This window comes from Eubalaena glacialis, chromosome 9 (genome assembly GCF_028564815.1).
Source record: "Eubalaena glacialis isolate mEubGla1 chromosome 9, mEubGla1.1.hap2.+ XY, whole genome shotgun sequence".
In the NCBI taxonomy this organism is placed as follows: domain Eukaryota; kingdom Metazoa; phylum Chordata; class Mammalia; order Artiodactyla; family Balaenidae; genus Eubalaena; species Eubalaena glacialis.
In genome coordinates this window covers 76504778-76524676 of record NC_083724.1, presented here as the reverse complement: position 1 = coordinate 76524676, position 19899 = coordinate 76504778, and the positions used below count along the sequence as shown (strand labels likewise).

Sequence of the window (19899 nt, the reverse complement as noted above, 5' to 3'; positions counted from 1 at the left end):
AGAAAAATGATGAGAGCTGACATTTATATAGGCCCTTCCATATAGTAACTTATTGACTCCTCATAACAATCTTACTGTAAGTATTGAGGCTCAGAGAGTGAGTAAGTGACTCACTGTAAGTGACTTGGCTGAGGTCACACAGCTTTTAAGAAATAGATTCAAGTAGAAGAAATAAGATTCCTATTAGTCTGTAGTTAGCCACTGGCCCATAGGGCCTATCCTTATTAAGCACTTGTTAGAAAATACGTTAAGCACTTAGCAGACATATTCAAAAAGCAAGATGGAGAATATATATGCATATGCACACTTATGGATGTACTTAATGTATTAAAATTATATAACATTGAATGGAAAGATACATAATAAACTCATAATTTTGGTTGTCTCTGGGGAGAGGGGGAGAGAATTAGATTAGGGATGATGGTCAAAGAGGATTTTGATATATCTCTATTGTGGAATTACTTCCACAAAAAGGCTGAAAGCAAATATGACAAAACGTTAAGAGTTGTTAATTCTGTGTGGTAGAAATGTAGGTTTTTGTTGTATTATTCTCTGCATTGTCCTATGACTTCTAAATGTCAGAATTTTTTAAAGATGAAGAAGACATCCCTAAACACAGACAAAACCATTGAGATTTCCACATGTTATTGATACAAGAAGAGAGTGCCTGGAAAAACAAGAGCCAGTTTACACACCTGTTACTGGGGAGGTGGCAACTCAGCTGCAAAGAACCTCAGACTTTGGGATTTGACAAGAGACCACAGCATCCTAGCATAAGTGACGGTTGGTGTGATCCAGAAACACCTAGTCTTTCCAAGGACTCCAAAATGCACAGACAGTTCTAATGCAGTGAATCAAAATAGAACTCTCTGGTTCATGACGAAAAAGCTTTCAATTCTACAAAGAAACCCTAGAAGTTCCAACTAATTTTTAATGACCAATATGAGATTGAGAGAAGCCTGAACTGAAGAATATTTTGAAAGAAAAGTTGTTTTATTACTCTCAAATATGTACTGTAATGCCAAGAATTGTCTGTTTTGAAGATTTTTCAAGCAGAGTTCTTTGGCTTTTAAGATTAGATGAATTAGATGAATCATCATCTGTGTGCATATAGATACACAACAATCCTAAAAACTGTCATATAACAGATTCAACAAGCCCTAGAAAACCTTACTCAGGTTATTAATTTGCTTAATAAATAACTCTATAGAAAGGCAAGGTAAATTTTAGCACAGTCCTGCCTGAATTATCACAAATCCAAACACAGGGAGCATTCGTATATATTGCAGGTTGCTAAAATGATTTGATGTGTTGGTGGGGGGAACTAATGGGCCTCCATTCACAACTAACTACCTTTTATGGTTTCTAAGAAGCAGACTTGAAGTGACGGGAGCCAAGTCTAAACGGCAGCGGCCAAGTGTCATTCAGGCAAGGCTGGGGCATCATGAGGTACTTACTGTCGCTAAGAGTCCAAGCGATGAGATCTTCGCTCCATTCCCCCTGGGCCTTGGTGTTGACTCTGGCTCGGACTATGTACTGCTCCCTGGGCTGTAAATTGTTAAGGAGCACTGAAGTCAAGTTGCCTGGCACTTTAATATTCTGCTGGTCACTATTCATTAGCACAGACCTCCTCTCAACTTCAACATAAAAGTCATCTTCTGAGCTTGGAAATATTGGTTGCCAGGTCAAATTTAGAGTGGTCTGACTTTTTGGTAGGAGACTGAGACCTCTTGGAGGAGGAAGACCTAGGAGAAACCAGAATAATCATTGTTTTTATATAGGGTGAAGGTAACAACAGCCCCAAAGGACAGCTTTATAGGACAACCTTGGCTCCTAGAATAATATACAGTTTCACAAGCTATCAAAGAAACACACGCTAGCAGCCATGTAATACTTTTTTTTTTTTCCCTACCAGAATAGCAAAGCTTTAAAATATTCTAGTATGTAGCTTGAGTAATTGTAAGACAGGAATACAACCCCTTTGAAGGACAACTTGGGAATATTTTTCAAGAGCTCTAGAAATGATCATATACTTTGGGAGTATAGTCTGACTACCAAGGATTTATCCTGAAGAAATAACTCAAAGGAAGCGAAAAGCTAGGTGCATGAAGATGTCCATTACGACATTATTTATAATAACAAACAATCATAAGAAACCAAAATGCTCAAAATAGGAAAATGCTTTAATAAATTATGATATAGCCATCCAAGGGATTAAAAGTTTATTGGAAAAAGTACAGAAGCCCCTCCAAAACTTATAACACACGAGAAAAAACTCTGCTTACCACTTGGTAAAAGTCATGTCTACAATTGGTGAAAAAGGAAGGAAACTGATAAAAATGGAAACACTGGATTTGCCAAGGTTCTGGGGTTGTAGGTTCTGTGTTTCTGTTCCCATTTTGAGTAATATATTTTAAAGCAATTTCAGGGTTACTTGCCCTTAGCAAGGACAATTTCAGACATGACAACACTGTGATGGCCGGGCCAGGCCTCGCACTGCTCTGATCACATCAAGGTTTGGCTCTGACCACATGCCGTGTGGCCATAATTACCCCCAAGAACCTGGGCTACCAGAGAGGTAACTGAATGGAAACAATATGGGTTTTGAAATCAAAGAGGCAGGAGCATGCCCCTTTAGTTTTGTGACCTTTGGAAAATTCATAACCTCTCCGAGTTCACATGTAGCATGAAATGAAAGTACTCATCTTCCAGACTCAGGAGGAGAAATGAGATAGTGAAGGTGAAAATGCTTGGAAGGTGTTAGGGGCTCTATCAACATTTTCTCTCTCTCTTCCTTCCTTCCTTCATAAAATACATTGGGCCAATGGACAGTGGAGGAATCTGTAAATTTTCAGCTAATAATAGTATATTGATATTTTAAACTTCAGATATAAAGTATTTTCAAAACATAGAATAGTGATCCTCTACTCATGCATTCTTGGTGGGGACATTATTGCCCCTAAGGGGGCAAAAATTGGTTCTTGGGGTATGAGAAAATTTTAGATAATGACAATTGTTTATGAAGGGCCACAATATGTAAACAGATCTGTGGTATTACAATTCATGGCAGAAGAGACATTAAGACAAAACAGAGATTTTGTCTTAAGGACAAAACGATCTAAGAAGCTCTTTAGAGGGTGATAATTACAAAAATTAAAATAAGGTAAAGAATCTGAAAAAGAATGAATATACGTATAACAACCACTTTGCTGTACACCTGAAACTAACACAACATTGTATATCAACTATATTCCAATAAAATGAAAAAAAAGTTTAAAAAAATTTAAAAATAAAATAAAAAGGTTGAGAAACTTGGTTAGAGGTGAGAGGAAGGGTCTGTTTCCACCCAGTGGGAGAGGGAGTCTCACTGGCCAGTTCTGACCACCCTTAGATGAGGGAGAACCAGCAGTCAGGTCCTGCCACCTGCTGGGCATTACGCTACAGGTCTTATTGGTCTTTTCTCCATAACCTTTGCAAATTGAGAGAGGTGATGTCACCTCCTTTTGCTCTTCTCTAAAGTTTAAGTTCCAAAATAAGCCACCTGGAGTGGGTAGGTAGGCTTACGATGACAGCAGACAGAGGGAGGACTGATGGTGTGCAGCAAACATGTAAACCTTCTAAGCCTGTGCCTGGTCCAGAGGAGCAACCGCATAAATGGTCATTTCCTTCCCTTTGGGAGCATGACTAACCCTTCACCCCTCCCAACCTGCCCTCTCTCTGCCATGTGTTCAGAGTATGTTCTCTCCCCTCCCCTCCTGGCCTTCCCGGCCTTTATCACTCAACCAACACACTTATAAATAGTGCAGCTGCCAAATGAATTTAAAAACAAACATCAGCAAAATTCAAATGCTGGGAAAAGATGAACCTTCAAGAATTCCCTTCCCGCCCACCCCTGAGAACTACTTTGAAATATATTCCAAGACATCTCTAAATACATCCTGGCTGGAACATATTCTGAGAGCTGAAGACAGCACAGTACGGGTCTGTGAAGTGTTTTATGTTCTGTTCCATAAATACTTTCCATCTGAGTCAGATTATGGCCTTCCCCTTTTGATTCATCAGCACCGCTCTAAGAGAGAATTAACTACCATTTGCCTTTTAGCAGCAACCTGATGACATATTAGGGGTCCCTGTGGATCATAGTCATGGAGATTCCTTTATCCTCTAAGTCATGTGTAGTCTCCAGTATTATTTTTGGTATTTACTACCTGGTGGGTTCCCAGGAAGCCATTCCTTACTTGTGCAATGCTTCTACAAGCATCAGAGTAGCTACTGAGTTTCATTTGGTTCTTTAAGGATGCTGCTGGTCAGATGAACACTAGGTGGGGAGTGTGGAGGGGAGAGTCTCTGTTAGGGATGCACAACCCCTGCAGAAGAGCCTGATGCTCTCTCTTCCTAGCTTCTCACGAAATCATTCCATATCCTTCTGCTTTTAGTAAATGGACTAAAAATAGGAAAACTCATCAACTGGGATAAGGACATTGTGCCTTTGGGCTCCCAGGTAAAAAATACCTGGATATTTTGTTTCTCCCAGGAGAAACAAAAAGATATCAAGTCTGAAGATCTAGTATGGCAATGTACCCGATACACTACCATGGGCAAGTTATTAACCACTCTGGGACTCTACTTTCTCCAGTTGCGGCGAGGGGGGGCTACTCTTCATTGCGGCGTGTGGGCTTCTTATTGCGGTGGCTTTTCTTGTTGCAGAACGCAGGCTCTGGGCGCGTGGGCTTCAGTAGTTGTGGCACGTGGGCTCAGGAGTTGTGGCACGTGTGCTCAGTAGTTGTGGCACACGGGCTTCAGTAGTTGTGGCTTGCAGGCTCTAGAGCGCAGGCTCAGTAGTTGTGGCGCACAGGCTTAGTTGCTCCGCAGCATGTGGGATCTTCCAGGACCAGGGGTCAAAGCTGTGTCCCCTGCATTGGCAGGTGGATTCTTAACCACTGCGCCATCAGGGAAGCCCAGAACTGCTGTTCTATAGGTAAAAGCCTTTCATTCTATTTGATGTTTTCACTATGTGCGTGAATGACTTCGAAAAACTAGAAATTACTTTTTAAAGTAAATAAACTGGGATTTCTGGAGTACGTATGAGGCAAGAGCCTGTCTTGGGCGCTTAAGATGGAAACAGGAAGCTGGTGGTAAAACTCGGGAGCCAAGACAGAGCACAGTTGCTGCTAAGTAAATCCCAACTCCTAAGGGATGTCCCTGCCTTCCTGAAGGGTCATCTGCTTCCTTCTCTGTCCCGGTGGATTGCTGCCGACACCCTCCCCCAGGGAGACAGACCAGGAGTGCAGCCCAAGTAAAGGACTGGTTTGGCTCCAAGTTGCTAGCCTTCCTGTCACTTTCCCACCCATTCAAAAGCAAACCCCTTCCACCACCATCCCACCCACCCACTCACCCACCACCACCCTTCCTGGTCTTCCTTCCTCTTTCCCCTTCCTCCCCCACCCACCCAGCTCCTAAATAAATGCCTGTTTGCTTCAACTGACCGATAGAAGCTGTTGTGAACCGCCTCACGGGTCCAGGATGCCCTTCCCCGCCCTCTCCACGCCGGACCAGCTGCACGCAGAGCTCGTATTCTGTCCGAGGTTCCAAATAGTTGAGGGTAACAATCTCATTTGTCACTGAGAAGAGGGAAAGTTCAGGAAACTTAAGTTGGCAATCTTTTACATTCTTTAAACTGGAATGTTGTTATTGTGAGGTGAACTAATGTTTGGTTTTTAAAAATACAATGTCTGAGTAGAACAGAGAGGCAATCCCATCTTCAGGGCCTCAGTGTTCCTAATATAAGGAAAATAAGGCTTTTTCATGTAAGTATCTCTGTGCCACTTACACATTTCTGCTGTAGTGTTTTTGTCTTTTCATTTGTAGAGTAAAACCACGCAAATCTTCAACTATATGGAACACCAATCAGATTTAGGGGAAAAACTGAATTAGAATAATATAAAATAACTTCTGTTTTCAAGTACATACAGTGATGGCAATCAAGCTATCAAGAGAAGAGACTCTTTGAGGGTATGCTTGCAATGACTAGACAGTGAATTTGTGATGGTCATGTCATAACAAATGAAGCGTTCTGAAGTACTTGAAAATAGATCCCATAAGCAAATGACATATGCTTCTTTTCTCCTTAGTTATTCTATTTTGCCACTCTGTTTCTCCGTGGATATTGCAAAGGTAGATTTTTGCCTTACCATATGATAAATTCCTAGTCGGTAAGAAAACATATTGGACTGTGTTTAAGGGTTTTTAGAAGACCACTTCGTAGATGTCCACAAAGAGATGATGGTTTATTAACACCATGTTTTTTTTAAAAAGCTGCTTTTTAAAAAGACCTAGCCATCAAAAACAGAAACAGCAATCCAGCAAATCAGCCTTATGTTGCTGGGATTCTGAATTTTGGCTGAATCTTCAAAAGAATGTGAAGAGCTCAGTAATGATACCAAGACATTATTCAATATACCCAAATCAGCTAGTATTATTAAACCAAAAACCCTCTTTTTCTTCTCCTTTATTGTAACTTTGATTACCGACATCTCATGGGTAGAGGGTGCTTTTTAGGAAATCACAGGCATAGTGAGACTAAAGTATTGGTGGAGGGATGCACATTCCCTACAAGCATGACAGCGGCAGGTCTCGCTATAAGATGGTGCAATTAAAGCAGCTGGCTCAATAGATGATGCTCAGCTTTCTTTTTTTAAAAAATGTGATTTTTACATCATCATGTAACAAACAGAACTGTCATTTGTGTTTCAAAATAAATTTAACTTACAAATAAATAAATTTAACTGTTTTCATGAACTTTTGACATTTTATTACGTTTTGGGTTTTTTCTTTCAAAAAGTTGGGGGAGGGGCATGTACCTCTCTTTGCCCACATCCCCTCCTCTTCCTGCCACAGCCCAAACTTTCTGGTCCAAATTCCTCTCAAAACCTCTGTGAGTTAGGAGCCTGCAGGCAGGGCAAGACTCAAATACGAAAAAGAATAAACAACTTGATACAGCAGCAACAATCACCCCTCAGATGTAAGCAAATTAAGTCTCTGCCTTTCCAGCAGGCCGTGGACTTTCCTGTTACCATATTCATGGCATTAACTTGTATCTTTCACCATGACCAAGCAAGATAGAGTCAAAAAGGGTTTAGAGATCCAGAGAAGCCTGGAAAGGAAATATTGATGCAGATAGTAACTCCTGACACAGGCGGGTTCTGTGTCCCATTTTACATCATGACTTCCAAAAAGGTAGCCACAGAACTCAGAGGACCACCCCGCACCCCCCAACTCCTCCTTGAATACTCTGAAATGGAATCCACTGCTACAGCCCCTACCTTGGGGTAGAGGGTTGAGACTGGGAGAGAGGATTTCTATATTTGGGGAAAATTTTTTTTTTCCTGGTGCCCCATCTCCAGCTGGAGCCTTTCCTTTCCAAACCTTACCTTGAATATGCCGCCAAGCCTCATAATGATTAACAGGTTTGTAGAGAAGCTTCTTGGATTTGATTGGTCCATCCCCAAAGTAAGGCTCAGAGCTGATGTTGATGACAGCAAAGTTATGTCCGGTGTCAATCACGTTTGGGGCATTCAAGGGCTTCGGAAGAACTAAATAAAGTGTCAAGAATCAGATCAGTCCTTACACTTTGGAGTTTTACTGCTGTCCTGAGATGGGGGTAGAGGATGAGTGCCTTTACACTCCCAACAAAGCCCTCTTAGAGTTCTCTGCTCAGATTCCATTCAGTTACCGTCTCTGTGATCTCCTGGTTTGCTCTTGCCCCTCCAACTCACTACCCACAAAGTGCTTTCTTAAAATACGAGCACTCCTCTGCTCAAGACCTTTCAATGAGTTCCCACTACGTTTCGAATAAAATCGAAAATTCATACCATGACCTGCCAGGGACGATAGAGCCCCTGCCTCCTCTTCAGCTTCCTTGTTCCCTCACCTAATACCCTCCAGTCCCTGTGACCTTTCAGTTCATTCAACTAACAATGCACCAGGCTCCTTTCTGTCTCCGGTTCTTTGTTGAGGCTGTTCTCCTGCAAGGAATGCTGTAGACCTCCCACGATTCTGCAGTTAACTCTTACTCATCATTCATCTCTCAGCTCTCATGTGACTTCCTCACAGGGGCTATCCCAGAACCTTGGTTAGGCTCACGTGTCATACCCTTCCACAGAACTTTTTCCTTCACTGCAATTTTCAGAATTTATTATTCTTAGTGATTTGGTGTGATTATTGAATACCAGTCTTCCTACTAGACCACCAGACGAAGTCTGTCTTTCTGTCTGTCTGTCTGTCTTGCTCTGCTTAGAACAACATGAATTTATTCTCTTACAGCTCCGGAGGTCAGAAGTCAGACATGGGTCTCACCGGGCTAAGATTAAGGTGTTAACAAGGGCTGTGTTCCTTTCTGGAGGTCCTAAGGGAGAATTTGTTTCCTTCTTTTCAGCTTCTAAAAAAACATCTGTATTCCTTGACTCATGGTCCCTTCTTCCATCTTCAAAGACAACAAAGTCATGTGTCTCTGACCCTTCTTCCATTGTGATATCTCTTTCTGACAGTCTTTAAAGACTCCTGTGATTAGAGTGGGTTCACCCAGATAATCCAGAATAATCTCCCCATCTCAAAGACCATGTATTCCCAATGGTACTGAAAGAGCACTCCCAACAAGGTGAAAATTGGTTCTTGGGGAAAGAAAAATTCTTGGATATTACAATGGTTTGTGGCCTTCCTAAGGACCACAGTATATAAACAGATTTATAGTATGTCCACAATATTAAGCAGGTTCTGGTTTGTAAAGGAAAGGACGTCTTGTCAGGCTGTCAGTACCCCCATTTATTCAATTGTAGAAGTAGCCCAACTAATTTTGTACTTGCTTTGAGTCTTATTGAACTCCCATGAATCAGAGGTCCACCAGAATCCTGTGCCCTGGGTCATCGAGAACACTTATGGGAATGGGGTGGCCAAGAAAGAAGACAGATAGTGAGTCTATCTCTTCTGCTCATTCGCACACTCCATTGTGTCACTGGACTTCACTTACGAAATTCAAAGATAAAATTTCAAGTTGAAGACAATAGAACATTAAACCAAGTGCAGGACCCTGTGTGGACAGGTCATAAGCCCATGAAGCCAGCCCTGCACATCACTCTTCCTGTATGAGAGGAGAGTTGCTGGGTCCAGCTCACGTGCAAGGGGAAGGGATTACACAAGGTCATGAATTACATAAGGCAGGGGTCATTAAGGGACATGTTAGATACTTCCTACCTCATCCAATATCATTTTTCTCTTTTGACTTGTTCCTTTCTCCCTTGCACTCTATAAACAGTACCTGTATTTGGAGATAGGGTCTTTAAAGAGGAAATTAAGTTACAATGAGGTCTACAGTCATTCCTAATCCAATATGACTGTTGTCCTTATAAGAAGATTAAATTAGGACACACACACAGAAGGAAGACCATGAGAAGATACAGGGAGAAGACAGCTGTCTACAAGCCAAGGAGCAAGGCCTCAGAAGAAACTATCTCTGCCAACACCTTGATCTCAGATCAAGGTGAGATTACCTTGATCATCTAGCCTCCAGAACATTGAGAAAATTAATTTCTGTTGTTTGAGCCACTCAGTCTAGGGTACTTTGCTACAGCAGCCCTAGCAAACTATTACATATGAATATAACACAATTTACTTATCCTTTCTAACGTTGATGGATATTTGGGCTATTAGGAATAAAACTCCTCAGAACATTACTGAAGATTATTTGTTTCTAACATATGCACTCATTTCTTTTGAGCATAAACCTAGGTGTAGAATTATCATGTCACAGGGTAGGTGTATGCTTAGCTTTAATATATATTGCCAGTTTTCCAAAGTGGTTGCTCCAGTATGTACTCTGGTAGTAAAGTCTAGTACAGTCAGCCTTCTGTATGCAGGTTCTGCATCTGCAGATTCAACCAAGAGCAGATCAACATTCAGGGGGAAAATTTTAAAAAACTCCAGAAAGTTCTAAAAAGCAAAACTTGAAATTTGCCATGTGCCAGCAACTATTTACAAAGTATTTACATTATAGTTACTATTTACATAGTATTTACATTGTATGAGGTGTTACAGTAGTCCCCCTTATCTTCAGGTGATACATTCAAAGACCCCAGTGGATGCCTGAAACTGCAGACAGTACCAAACCCTATATACACTATGCTTTTTCCTATACATACATACCTATGGTAAAATTTAACTTATAAATTAGGCACAGTAAGGGAATATTCAAATTGCCAGCATCACATTATTAAGTTAAATAAAGGTTACTTGAACGTAAGCACTGTGATACCATGACAGGGGATATGGTAACTTAGACATCTTCTAAGTGACTAATGGGTGGCATGCACCAGACAAAGGGAGAAATCACATCCCCAGCAGCATGGAGTGGAACAGTGTGAGATTTCATCATGCTACTCAGAACAGTACACAATTTAAAACTTATGAATTGTTTATTTCTGGAATTTTCCATTTAATTTTTTGGGCTGCAGTTGACCGTGGGTAACTTAAACCATGGAAAGTGAAACCACAGATAAGGGGGGGACTATTGTTTAAGTGATCTAGAGGTGATTCAAAGTATACAGGAGGATGTGCGTAGGTTGAATGCAAATACCATGCCGTTTTATATAAGGGACTTGAGCATCAATGGAGTTTGGTATCCAAGGAGGTCCTAGAACCAATCCCCTACAGATACTGAAGGGCAACTGTATCCCTGTATCTATTTTTTTTTTAATACTATGATTAGAGACACTGCTTAATTTACCTAATGGCTATTTCCATTTTATATCAGTCAATATGACAGTGAAGAGGCATCAGTGACTCAGAACTAGAGAGGTTTCTGTTCACTGATGTTGTGTGCTGTGTCTTTTATTTAAAAAATAAAAATTAGAATCAGTAACTCTTCTGAATCTTAGCAACATGGTTTTTTACTTACTATTATTTACTTTCCATGGGCAGCAAACATTTCAAGAAGCTTAAAAATAGCATAATTTGTCTTGTCTGTATATCATTTCCTTTCTTCCAAGAACATGTATGATGTAAGAAATTATTTTGATCGTGTTAATGTTCTACTGAATAAAACAGATCCAGGATTTTCCAGTAATCAAAAAAAATATTAAAGATTCTGAGGTGTTTTATATGGGTTCTCAGGGCAGAGAATCCAACTCTATGAGGCTGTATTTATGCTACTACTGTTCTTGACCTTTTTTAAAAACAATTATGTTCTGGGTGATTACATTCAGTTCATTTACAGAAATTACCTCTGGGATCACCCAAAGATTCCTAATCAGGTAGTGAAGTAGGTTACATACTAATCAGCTTCTGTTATCTTGCTTCCTTATCTGTAACACAAGAGTCTCAGAAAGTAAAATGATCTACAAAAGATGATGCAGGGTTTGGAGTCAAGACCAGGTTCAAAACTAAGATTGGCTGTTTGCCAGATGTGTTACCTTAGACAAGTTACCTAAACCTTCTGAACCTGTTTCTTGAATGATAAAGTGGGGATAACAATACTACTGTACATTGTACTCATAAAAATTAAATAAGATGAATGAGCACTTAGCCCAGTGCCTTTCTAGAATATATACCACAGAGTTGTTAGGTGTTTTTGTCTAAATGGATTAAAAAGTAACTTCCAAATTTAAAATTCCTTGTTGTATCTCTGTACACCAACCAAGCTAACTTGGATTTACTTCCACTTTATTTCTTCCCTGCAAGCCTCAAAGGTACACACATCCACTTAGAATAACTCTGAATTTTGAAATACTAATTCATAGTAGGAAGAATATTCAGAACTCTGAATATGTGAGAAAACCATTCATGTTAATTGTATAGCATAGCCTGGGCTTCATATTAAGTGAGTAGTCCTCAAAATGAAGATTCTCCAAATTATTCTCTACAGTGAATAGGAAGTCACGACAATGATAAAGTTAAACTTCTTACAAAATAAAATCACTACCAGACACTTTATGCCAGACACAATTCCACTATTTAACAAATCTTCGCAATAACCCTGAGTGGTAGATAACTAAGCTGTGTTTACAAATAAAGAAAGGCTCAGAGAGGTCAAATTCATTTGCTCAGGGCCACACCCAAGTTTACTAGCTGTTAGCGATGAAAATCAAACCCAGGGCTATGCAACTCCAAAGGTCATAAACTTAATCCCTCCTTTCCATTTTAATGCACATAATTTTTTTTTTAAGGCTTAGTATCCTGGAGAACATCCAAAAGGCATTTTAGTGGTCAGAGAGCATTTCTATTTAGAAGCAGCACCCAGTGATACATAAACACAGCACCATCAAGGTTACAAGCTCTTTCCCTGGAAAATGGACCTTACCTTTAACAGAAACGTTGAAAGGCTTTTCCACCATCCCAGCCACCGTGTTCACACTGCAAACCCAGACTCCTGAGTCAGGGGGCAGGATCCGGTGGATTGTGAAGGTGGCCACTGAGAGATGACCCGTGTGGTTAAAGTCTTTTGGCTGGAAAGGTCAAAAAAAAAAAAAAAAAAGTTTCTAGATAGGTATAAACACAAAGGTTCTTAACACTGACCCCATCGCATTGTTAAATAAAGAGTTTTCTAGGGGAGATTAAGAAGATCATTGCAATGCTTGTATAAGCATTGGCTTATTTCCAAAGCTATTGTAGTAGCCCTGAAAGTTTATGTTGGATTGATGCCCTCGCAGATCCTGCTGTTGTATTTGTGTGTTTGGGAGTGTGGGGCAAACACTTCCAAGCAAAAAGTCTAAGTCCTTCTAAACTGCTTCTGGTAACATTTGTTCCTTTCTGGTCCAATACAGAGATGGCTGGGTGAGAAGACAAAATGGCTTCCTAAAGTGTTTGAGGGGCTGCCAAGTATGGTATTGTGGAAAAGGTCAGGGCTCCAAAGACACATGGACCTGAGTTCACATCCCGGCTCTGCCACTTTTGACCAATTCCTTAGTTACTTAACTTCACGCAGCCAGTTTCCACTTCTGCAAAAAGGGGACAGGTAATGTAAAGTAAGATATGTATAGTATGGTCAGCCCTCACTAGATGGTAGCTGTCACTTCCACTAACTCATGGATACGCCAACAAGATTTTGGAAGCTGTCAGTTGGCTTCTACTACCTAATGGATTGTTTGAGTGGAATCAGGGACATCTGATGTGTGAACATTCTACATATCCTGCCCCCAAGAGGTCATTTGGATCTGCCTTCTGGTCAAGTTGATTTTCAGTCATCTTTGAGAGAAAAATAAGATAACTATTTCAAAATCTTAGATAAGAAAATACATCAGTTTCCTGAAGATCACTTGTGACACAGAGAAATTTGAGGTAGTTCCTGTCTCTGCTGCATTTGGGATTGTTGGGACAGGGAAGGGAAACATATCGGAAAAGTAGCTTATTCCTTTCCAGCAAAGAAGAACGCTGTGATAGCACCCTAACCAATGGTAGACACCAACAGTGAGGACAAAGTGCAGAGGCAGAGACCCAAGGTATGTATTGAGACCTAAGGGATTCTGTGGATCATAGTTTCTGGATTGGAGGTGTGGGATCAGGTCTATCTAGAGTCAAATGGATTATGCTGAACTCTCCTCTGCTTTTTGTCAAAGCTAACAACACCCTAGCTTAGGAGGATGCAAGCCATGAATGGAATCCAGCCTTTAGCAGGGTGGGTGCTACACTGAAAATATCTAGTAGTATAAGGAGGTCAGATTAAGAATACAGCCACTATGTAGAACAGTAGGGAGGTTCCTTAGAAAACTAAAAATAGAGCTCCTGTATGATCCTGCAATCTCACTCCTGGGCATATATCTGGAGAAAACTACAATTCGAACAGATACATGCACCCCAATGTTCTTTGCAGCACTATTTACAGTAGCCAAGACATGGAAGCAACCTAAATGTCCACTGACAGATGAATGGATAAAGAAGATGTGGTACATTTATACAATGGAATATTACTCAGCCATAAAAATAAATGAAATAATGCCATTTGTAGCAACATGGATGGACCTAGATATTATCATACTAAGTGAAGTAAATCAGACAGAGAAATACAAATGTCATATGATATCCCTTACGTGTGGAATCTAAAATATGACACAAATGAACTTATGTATGAAGCAGAAACAGACTTACAGACATAGAAAACAAACTTATGGTTTAGAAAACAAACTTATGGTTACCAAAGCGAAAAGGGGGAAGGGGAGGGATAAATAAGGAGTTTGGGACTAGCAGATACAAACTACTATATATGAAATAGATAAACAACAAGGATTTACTGTATAACACAGGGAACTATATTCAATATCTTGTAATAACTTATAATGGAAAAGAATCTGAAAGAAATATATATGTATAACTGAATTACTTTGCTGTACACCTGAAACTAACACAACATTGTAAGTCAACTATACTTCAATTTTTAAAAAGGCTACAATTTGTTCTACAAAAAAAAAAAGAAAAAGAAAAAGAATAAAACTCTTACATGGAGCACTGTCCCATCTGGCTTCACCAGGGTCATTTCTTCATTAGCAGGTAGTGGCCAGCCAGATGCTTTGCAGATGGGGTTAAATTTACCACTGTTTACTTCTATGTGATCTGGCAAATCCTCTATCTTTGGGGTCATCCTTGGCATGCCTGAATGAAGGAAAGAGCACTGTGAAATCTAATCTTTAACACAGCAGAAATAGAAATAATAAAAGTAGCTACCGTTTAGTAAGTCATGCACTGGGCAAGAACTTGGCAAATATTATATTGTTTTATCATCACGTAATAAACTTGTGGGGTGGGTGCTATTGTGGTTCCCATTTTAAAGATGAGGAGACTGAGGCTCTGAGTTCAGGTTCAAGCTCAGATCTTTATGACTGCAGAATTCACAATCTTTGGCCATAATGATGTACTTTCTCAGTGGACCTAGGGGATACAGTCTCAATATTGAAAAAATCATCAGCACCACATCTCTGCAGATCTTACTGTCCACTCCCTCTGTCGCTTTTTAAGGGAATTTGTTTTACAAAAACAAAAACTAGTTCTTCTTTCACTCTGCAAGCCCCCAATACTGCCGATCAACAATATATCAAGTTTTGACATCTGAGAGATGTCTCATTAATTGGGAAGTCTGCAAGTGGCCGATGATTAATTATATTCACATTTACATCGAAGAAGCAAAGTGGAATAAAACTCCCCCAAATCAATTTCCCATCAATAGCCAAATAAAAAATATTGCTGCCAATATGGAAAGGAAAAAATGTCTCTGGTATCAACAAAGGTATCAGGAGCCCTTGCTTATTATCTGCAGAGTAGAGAATGAATAATCCTGAAATATAACAATTTTATTCTGAACTGTAAGGTCTTAGAGAATTTTGGACCGTGTGTAACTAAATGTAAGACAGGACTGAAAACAGTCCAACACTTAGTAAAGAATGTAGGAGACGGAGATGCACTTAAAGCAAATAAGGGAAACGTTGGAAAAGTGGCTTATCCTTTCCAGCAAAAAAGAACAACAGTCACCTACATGCTGTTCCATATCCACGGTGGGTCAAGGTAAACACATCAATATTGATATTTTATATTGATATCCTATTTCTCAGGCCTAGAATGAAACAGGTAAAGTGTATGGAGCAGGAGGGGAAAAGATCTAATAGCCACAAAGGTAATTTCTTGATATATCTGCAAACTCGGAGAGATTGTGATTAGAAAATTTGCCGGGCTGTTCAGGCTACATAATTATTGCCATCGGAATTCTTCAATGTGCTTTGACATTTTCAAACCATGTCTTTCCTTCACTATCCCCTTGCAGTTTCTGCAGCTGGATGGGAGTGGAGGAACAGCTAGAGGGTGGAAGAGGGTGTGAGGGAAAGGGAGCTGCTCCCCAAAAGCCCGGAACCTGCTTCTAAGTTTGCGATTCTCACACTTTTTGTAACATCAGCCTTAGAACAGAAAGGAGGAAGTGGAGCAGAAAATTCGAATCATTAAGCTTGTTCATTGCCCACTTTCAATCCATGTTCTGGCCCACAGCCTTTCCTTCCCTTCCTAGACCCTCCCAGATTCCCTCCCTGTAACAAAGTCCAAACGCTGGGGAAGAGGAGAAAGTATAAAGCTGACAAGCTAAAGCCTTTGAGAAAACAGTTGGTATTTCCCCACATATTTGTTCTGATTTTTAAAACTCACAGGCAGAAGACCATAAATGTCTTATTACTCTGAGTGTAGATTTCACTGGACATATGTTATTTATATGTGACTGAAAAAGTAATATATGTTTATTATTTTTAAATTTTGAAAATATGCTTCTTTGGATTTGAAAAAGTATATTCTAGGGTAAGTGTTAGCAAACTTTCTTGAAAGGACTAGATAAATACTTTCAGCTTTGCAAGCCATATGTTCTCTGTGGTAACTCCTCAACCCTGCTGTGTAAGAGCAACCTTACATGATATATTGTAAACAAATGGCACGGCTGTGTTCCAATAAATTTTTTTTTATGAGAACAGATAGATGGTAAGGCAATAAAAAGGAATGAGATACATACTGACACGTGCTACAATACAGATAAACCTCAAAAAAAGTATGGTAAGTGAGAAAAGCCAGCCACAAAAGACTATGTATTGTATGATGCCATTTATAGAATAGGAAATGTCAAGAATAAGTAAATCTGTACAGGCAGAAAGTAAATTAATGGTTGCCAGGTGCTGGGAGGAGGAAGGAATGGGAGTTACTGCTAATAGGTACACACTTTCTTTTGGTAAAATGAAAACATTCTAGATTATGGTGATGGTTGCACAACTCTGTAAAAGCATTCAATTTTACGTTTTAAAGGGATGAACTTCATGGCATAAAAATTATACCTTAATAAAACTGTTTTAAAAAACAGTACACAAGGGACTTCCCTGGTGGCGCAATGGTTAAGAAACTGCCTGCCAATTCAGGGGACATGGGTTCGAGCCCTGGTCCGGGAAGATCCCACGTGCTGAGGAGCAACTAAGCTCATGCGCCACAACTACTGAGCCTGAGCTCTAGAGCCCAGGAGCCACAACTACTGAGCCCGCGTGCCACAACTACTGAAGCCCACGTGCCTAGAGCCCGTGCTCTGCAACCAGAGAAGCCACTGCAATGAGAAGCCCGCGCACCGCAATGAAGAGTAGCCCCCGCTCGCTGCCCATGCGCAGCAACAAAGACCCAACACAGCCAAAAATAAATAAATAAAATAAATAAATTTATTTAAAAAAAAAATAGTACACCAGAGTTGGTCTGTGGGTCAGAGTTTGCTGACCTCTGCTCTATGGTAATTCTGAACTAGAATTATTTAAAACTTCATTTTGAGGAAAATATTTTTCATTTATTTTCCTTTCATTATATCTTTCTTTTTAAAAATATCTTTTATCCAAATCCCTTCCACGTAATTCTTCCCCTGTTGTGGATATCCAGGGAAAAGGCTGGTCCTAGAGAAGAGAGCAAAAGAGGTAGGCAGAGTTCTCAGCTGGCCAGTTATCACTTAATGTGCTACAAAGAACACATGGTTTATTCCTTACTGGAAAGGCCAGTGTGACAGTCCATAGAAAAGATTCAGAAAGCTGTCCTTCAGAACATGGGATATATTCTTCCATACTTCAGGATGGAAACAGAAGGAGTTTAAGAATCTTGGGCTAGTGGGGCAAGAATTATGCCAGAAAAGCTTGGTTCAGACATGCTGAACCTGGCCCTGACTACAGTGTTACCTTGCTTTACCTTCTTTCTCACACTGGAGCCCTTGGTGTCCCGGAGAGCAGAGGCATCCTTGGAACCGATCACACATCTCCCCATTGGTGCAACTGCACCTAAGCTTACAGTCTGGTCCATAATAACCAGGCTGGCATGCTGTAAACAAAGACATCAAAAACCAGCATTAAGATAGGGAAGGAGGAAAACTCAGGCTATAGGTGGCTAGTGTTACTTTTTTTCTCCAAGCTACCAAGTAGTATTATTTATCTGAATTACCAAGAAGTTAAAGGGTTGAGGAATTCTGCTTCCAGGAGAGTTGAATAAGCTCCTACTAGGTCACCCTTCTCAAAAATAACAACTCTATTTTAAAAACAACTACCTGAAAGCACTGAAGAATGATGGGAGGAGGGACAGAGGGGACCAGGCAGGTTCTGAGGGGAACTGAAATTTGGAAGATGGAAATGGTGTGCTCCCCATTTTTCAGCTTTTAGTCTAATGGTTGGTACAGTCGACATTATGTGGGGAAGCTAGAACTCCAAAGAAAACCTGTAGTCTTACTGACAGAGGAATCTTAGAGGACAGAGTCAAAGCAACTACAGCCTCTGGAAAGTGAGAGGGAAAATCTAGAAAGGAAGAGCCAGAGGGAGGAAGTCCCAAATCTTTGGCTGACCCCAGAACCACACATGTTAAGTGCAGACTTGAAGCAACCCAGCTAAGGCTAAAAGGAATGAACTGAGTTTGAGTTGATGCCTGAGAGTCAGAGTTTGCAGTTTGAGTCATACCAAGCTGATTGCCTGATAGGACATAATGAAACAAAATCAACATTCTTCAGAGAAATGTATCATATTCCAAGTCTTCTCAATGCAACATTCACAATGTCCAAAATACAATCAACATAAGAAGAAATGGAAAATTCTGACCCATTCTCAAGGGAAAAGAAAATCAACAGAGACCAACCTGGATGACCCAGATGTTGGAAATAGCAACTACAATAACTATGCTCAGTGAAGTAAAGGAAAATATGCTCACAACAAATGAAACAATTAGAAATCTCAGCAGAGAAATATCAACTATGAAACATAACCAAAAAGGCATTCTAGAACTGAAAAACATAGTATTTGAAATAAAGATTTCACTGTATGGATGTAGCAACAGAATGGAGATGACAAAAGAGTCAGTGAACTTAAAGCTAGATCAATAGGTATTCAGTCTGAAGAATACAGATAGGGAAAAAGTTAGAAGAAAATGATTGGAGCCTCAGAGACCTAAGGGACAATATCAAAAGGTCTAACATACATGTAATTGTAGCTCCAAGGAAGGAGTCTGGGAGAACACTAAAATATCTCAATTCATAAAATGTTAGTGATTTCTTGAGCCAGATGTGGGCTGGAATGTTAATAAAGGTACTCTTATAAATCTGGGTCTAGAGACGTATTCACCATGAAGTTAATGAAGCTTATATTCTAGACTCCTCACATGCATGTATCCCTTCTGGGCCCTAGCAAAGATTTCATATATGCACATGTTTTTAAAAATTTGTGTATGATTTTTTAATAGTCTTTAAGGAGGAACTGGATCTACCCCTACTCGGAGGCACATTTTACTTTAAGGTGTACATTTCTGAGACCATGTGGGATTCCTCTATGGCTAAGGCTCCCTCAGTGTTCCACGGGGGGCAGATATAGCATTTAGAGGGAACTGAGTGAGGTTTTGCAGGTAGTTGAAGCTTACTTTTGTGTAACTCTCCTCTTTGTCCTCTTACTCTAAGCCCCTAGAGCTATGCTGTCCAGTAGGGTAGCTGCTAGCCATGGATGGCTATTGAGCACTTAAAATATGGCTAATCCAAATTGAGATTTCAAAGACTCAGTATGAAAAGAGGAATGTAAAACATCTCATTAATATTTTTTCTATTGATTACATGTTGCTATGGTAATATTTTTGATATATTGGGTTAACTGAAATATTACAATTATTTCAACTGAAATATTACAATTATTTCACCTGTTTCTCTTACTTTTTTAATGTGGATACTAGAATAATTTAAATTACATATGTGGTTTGTTTATATTTCTACTGAACTGCTCTGTCCTAGAGCATTGTTATCAAGTGGCTGGAGACCCCATCACAGCTCCCAGCAATGCCAGATGTGGAAAAAGCTGAATTTGTGAGGCAAATACTGAAACACCCTTGAGCTCTGCCTAATTCACC

At 40.0% G+C, this 19899-nt stretch overlaps 1 protein-coding gene across 2 annotated transcripts in view; it reads right to left on the bottom strand.

Moving 5' to 3' along the window:
- The window catches only part of TEK (TEK receptor tyrosine kinase), a 100515-nt gene that overhangs the window by 25565 nt on the left and 55051 nt on the right, over positions 1–19899 (bottom strand). Inside the window, exons 7-12 of one of the 2 annotated variants that reach the window (XM_061200477.1) lie at positions 17719–17847; positions 14483–14634; positions 12350–12494; positions 7431–7592; positions 5487–5621; positions 1458–1745 (exon numbers count right to left, since the gene is read on the bottom strand). In XM_061200477.1, the coding sequence (XP_061056460.1) occupies positions 1458–1745; positions 5487–5621; positions 7431–7592; positions 12350–12494; positions 14483–14634; positions 17719–17847 (1011 nt within the window). The remainder of the gene's footprint in view (positions 1–1457; positions 1746–5486; positions 5622–7430; positions 7593–12349; positions 12495–14482; positions 14635–17718; positions 17848–19899) is intronic. The other variant, XM_061200478.1, reaches the window with a different exon arrangement.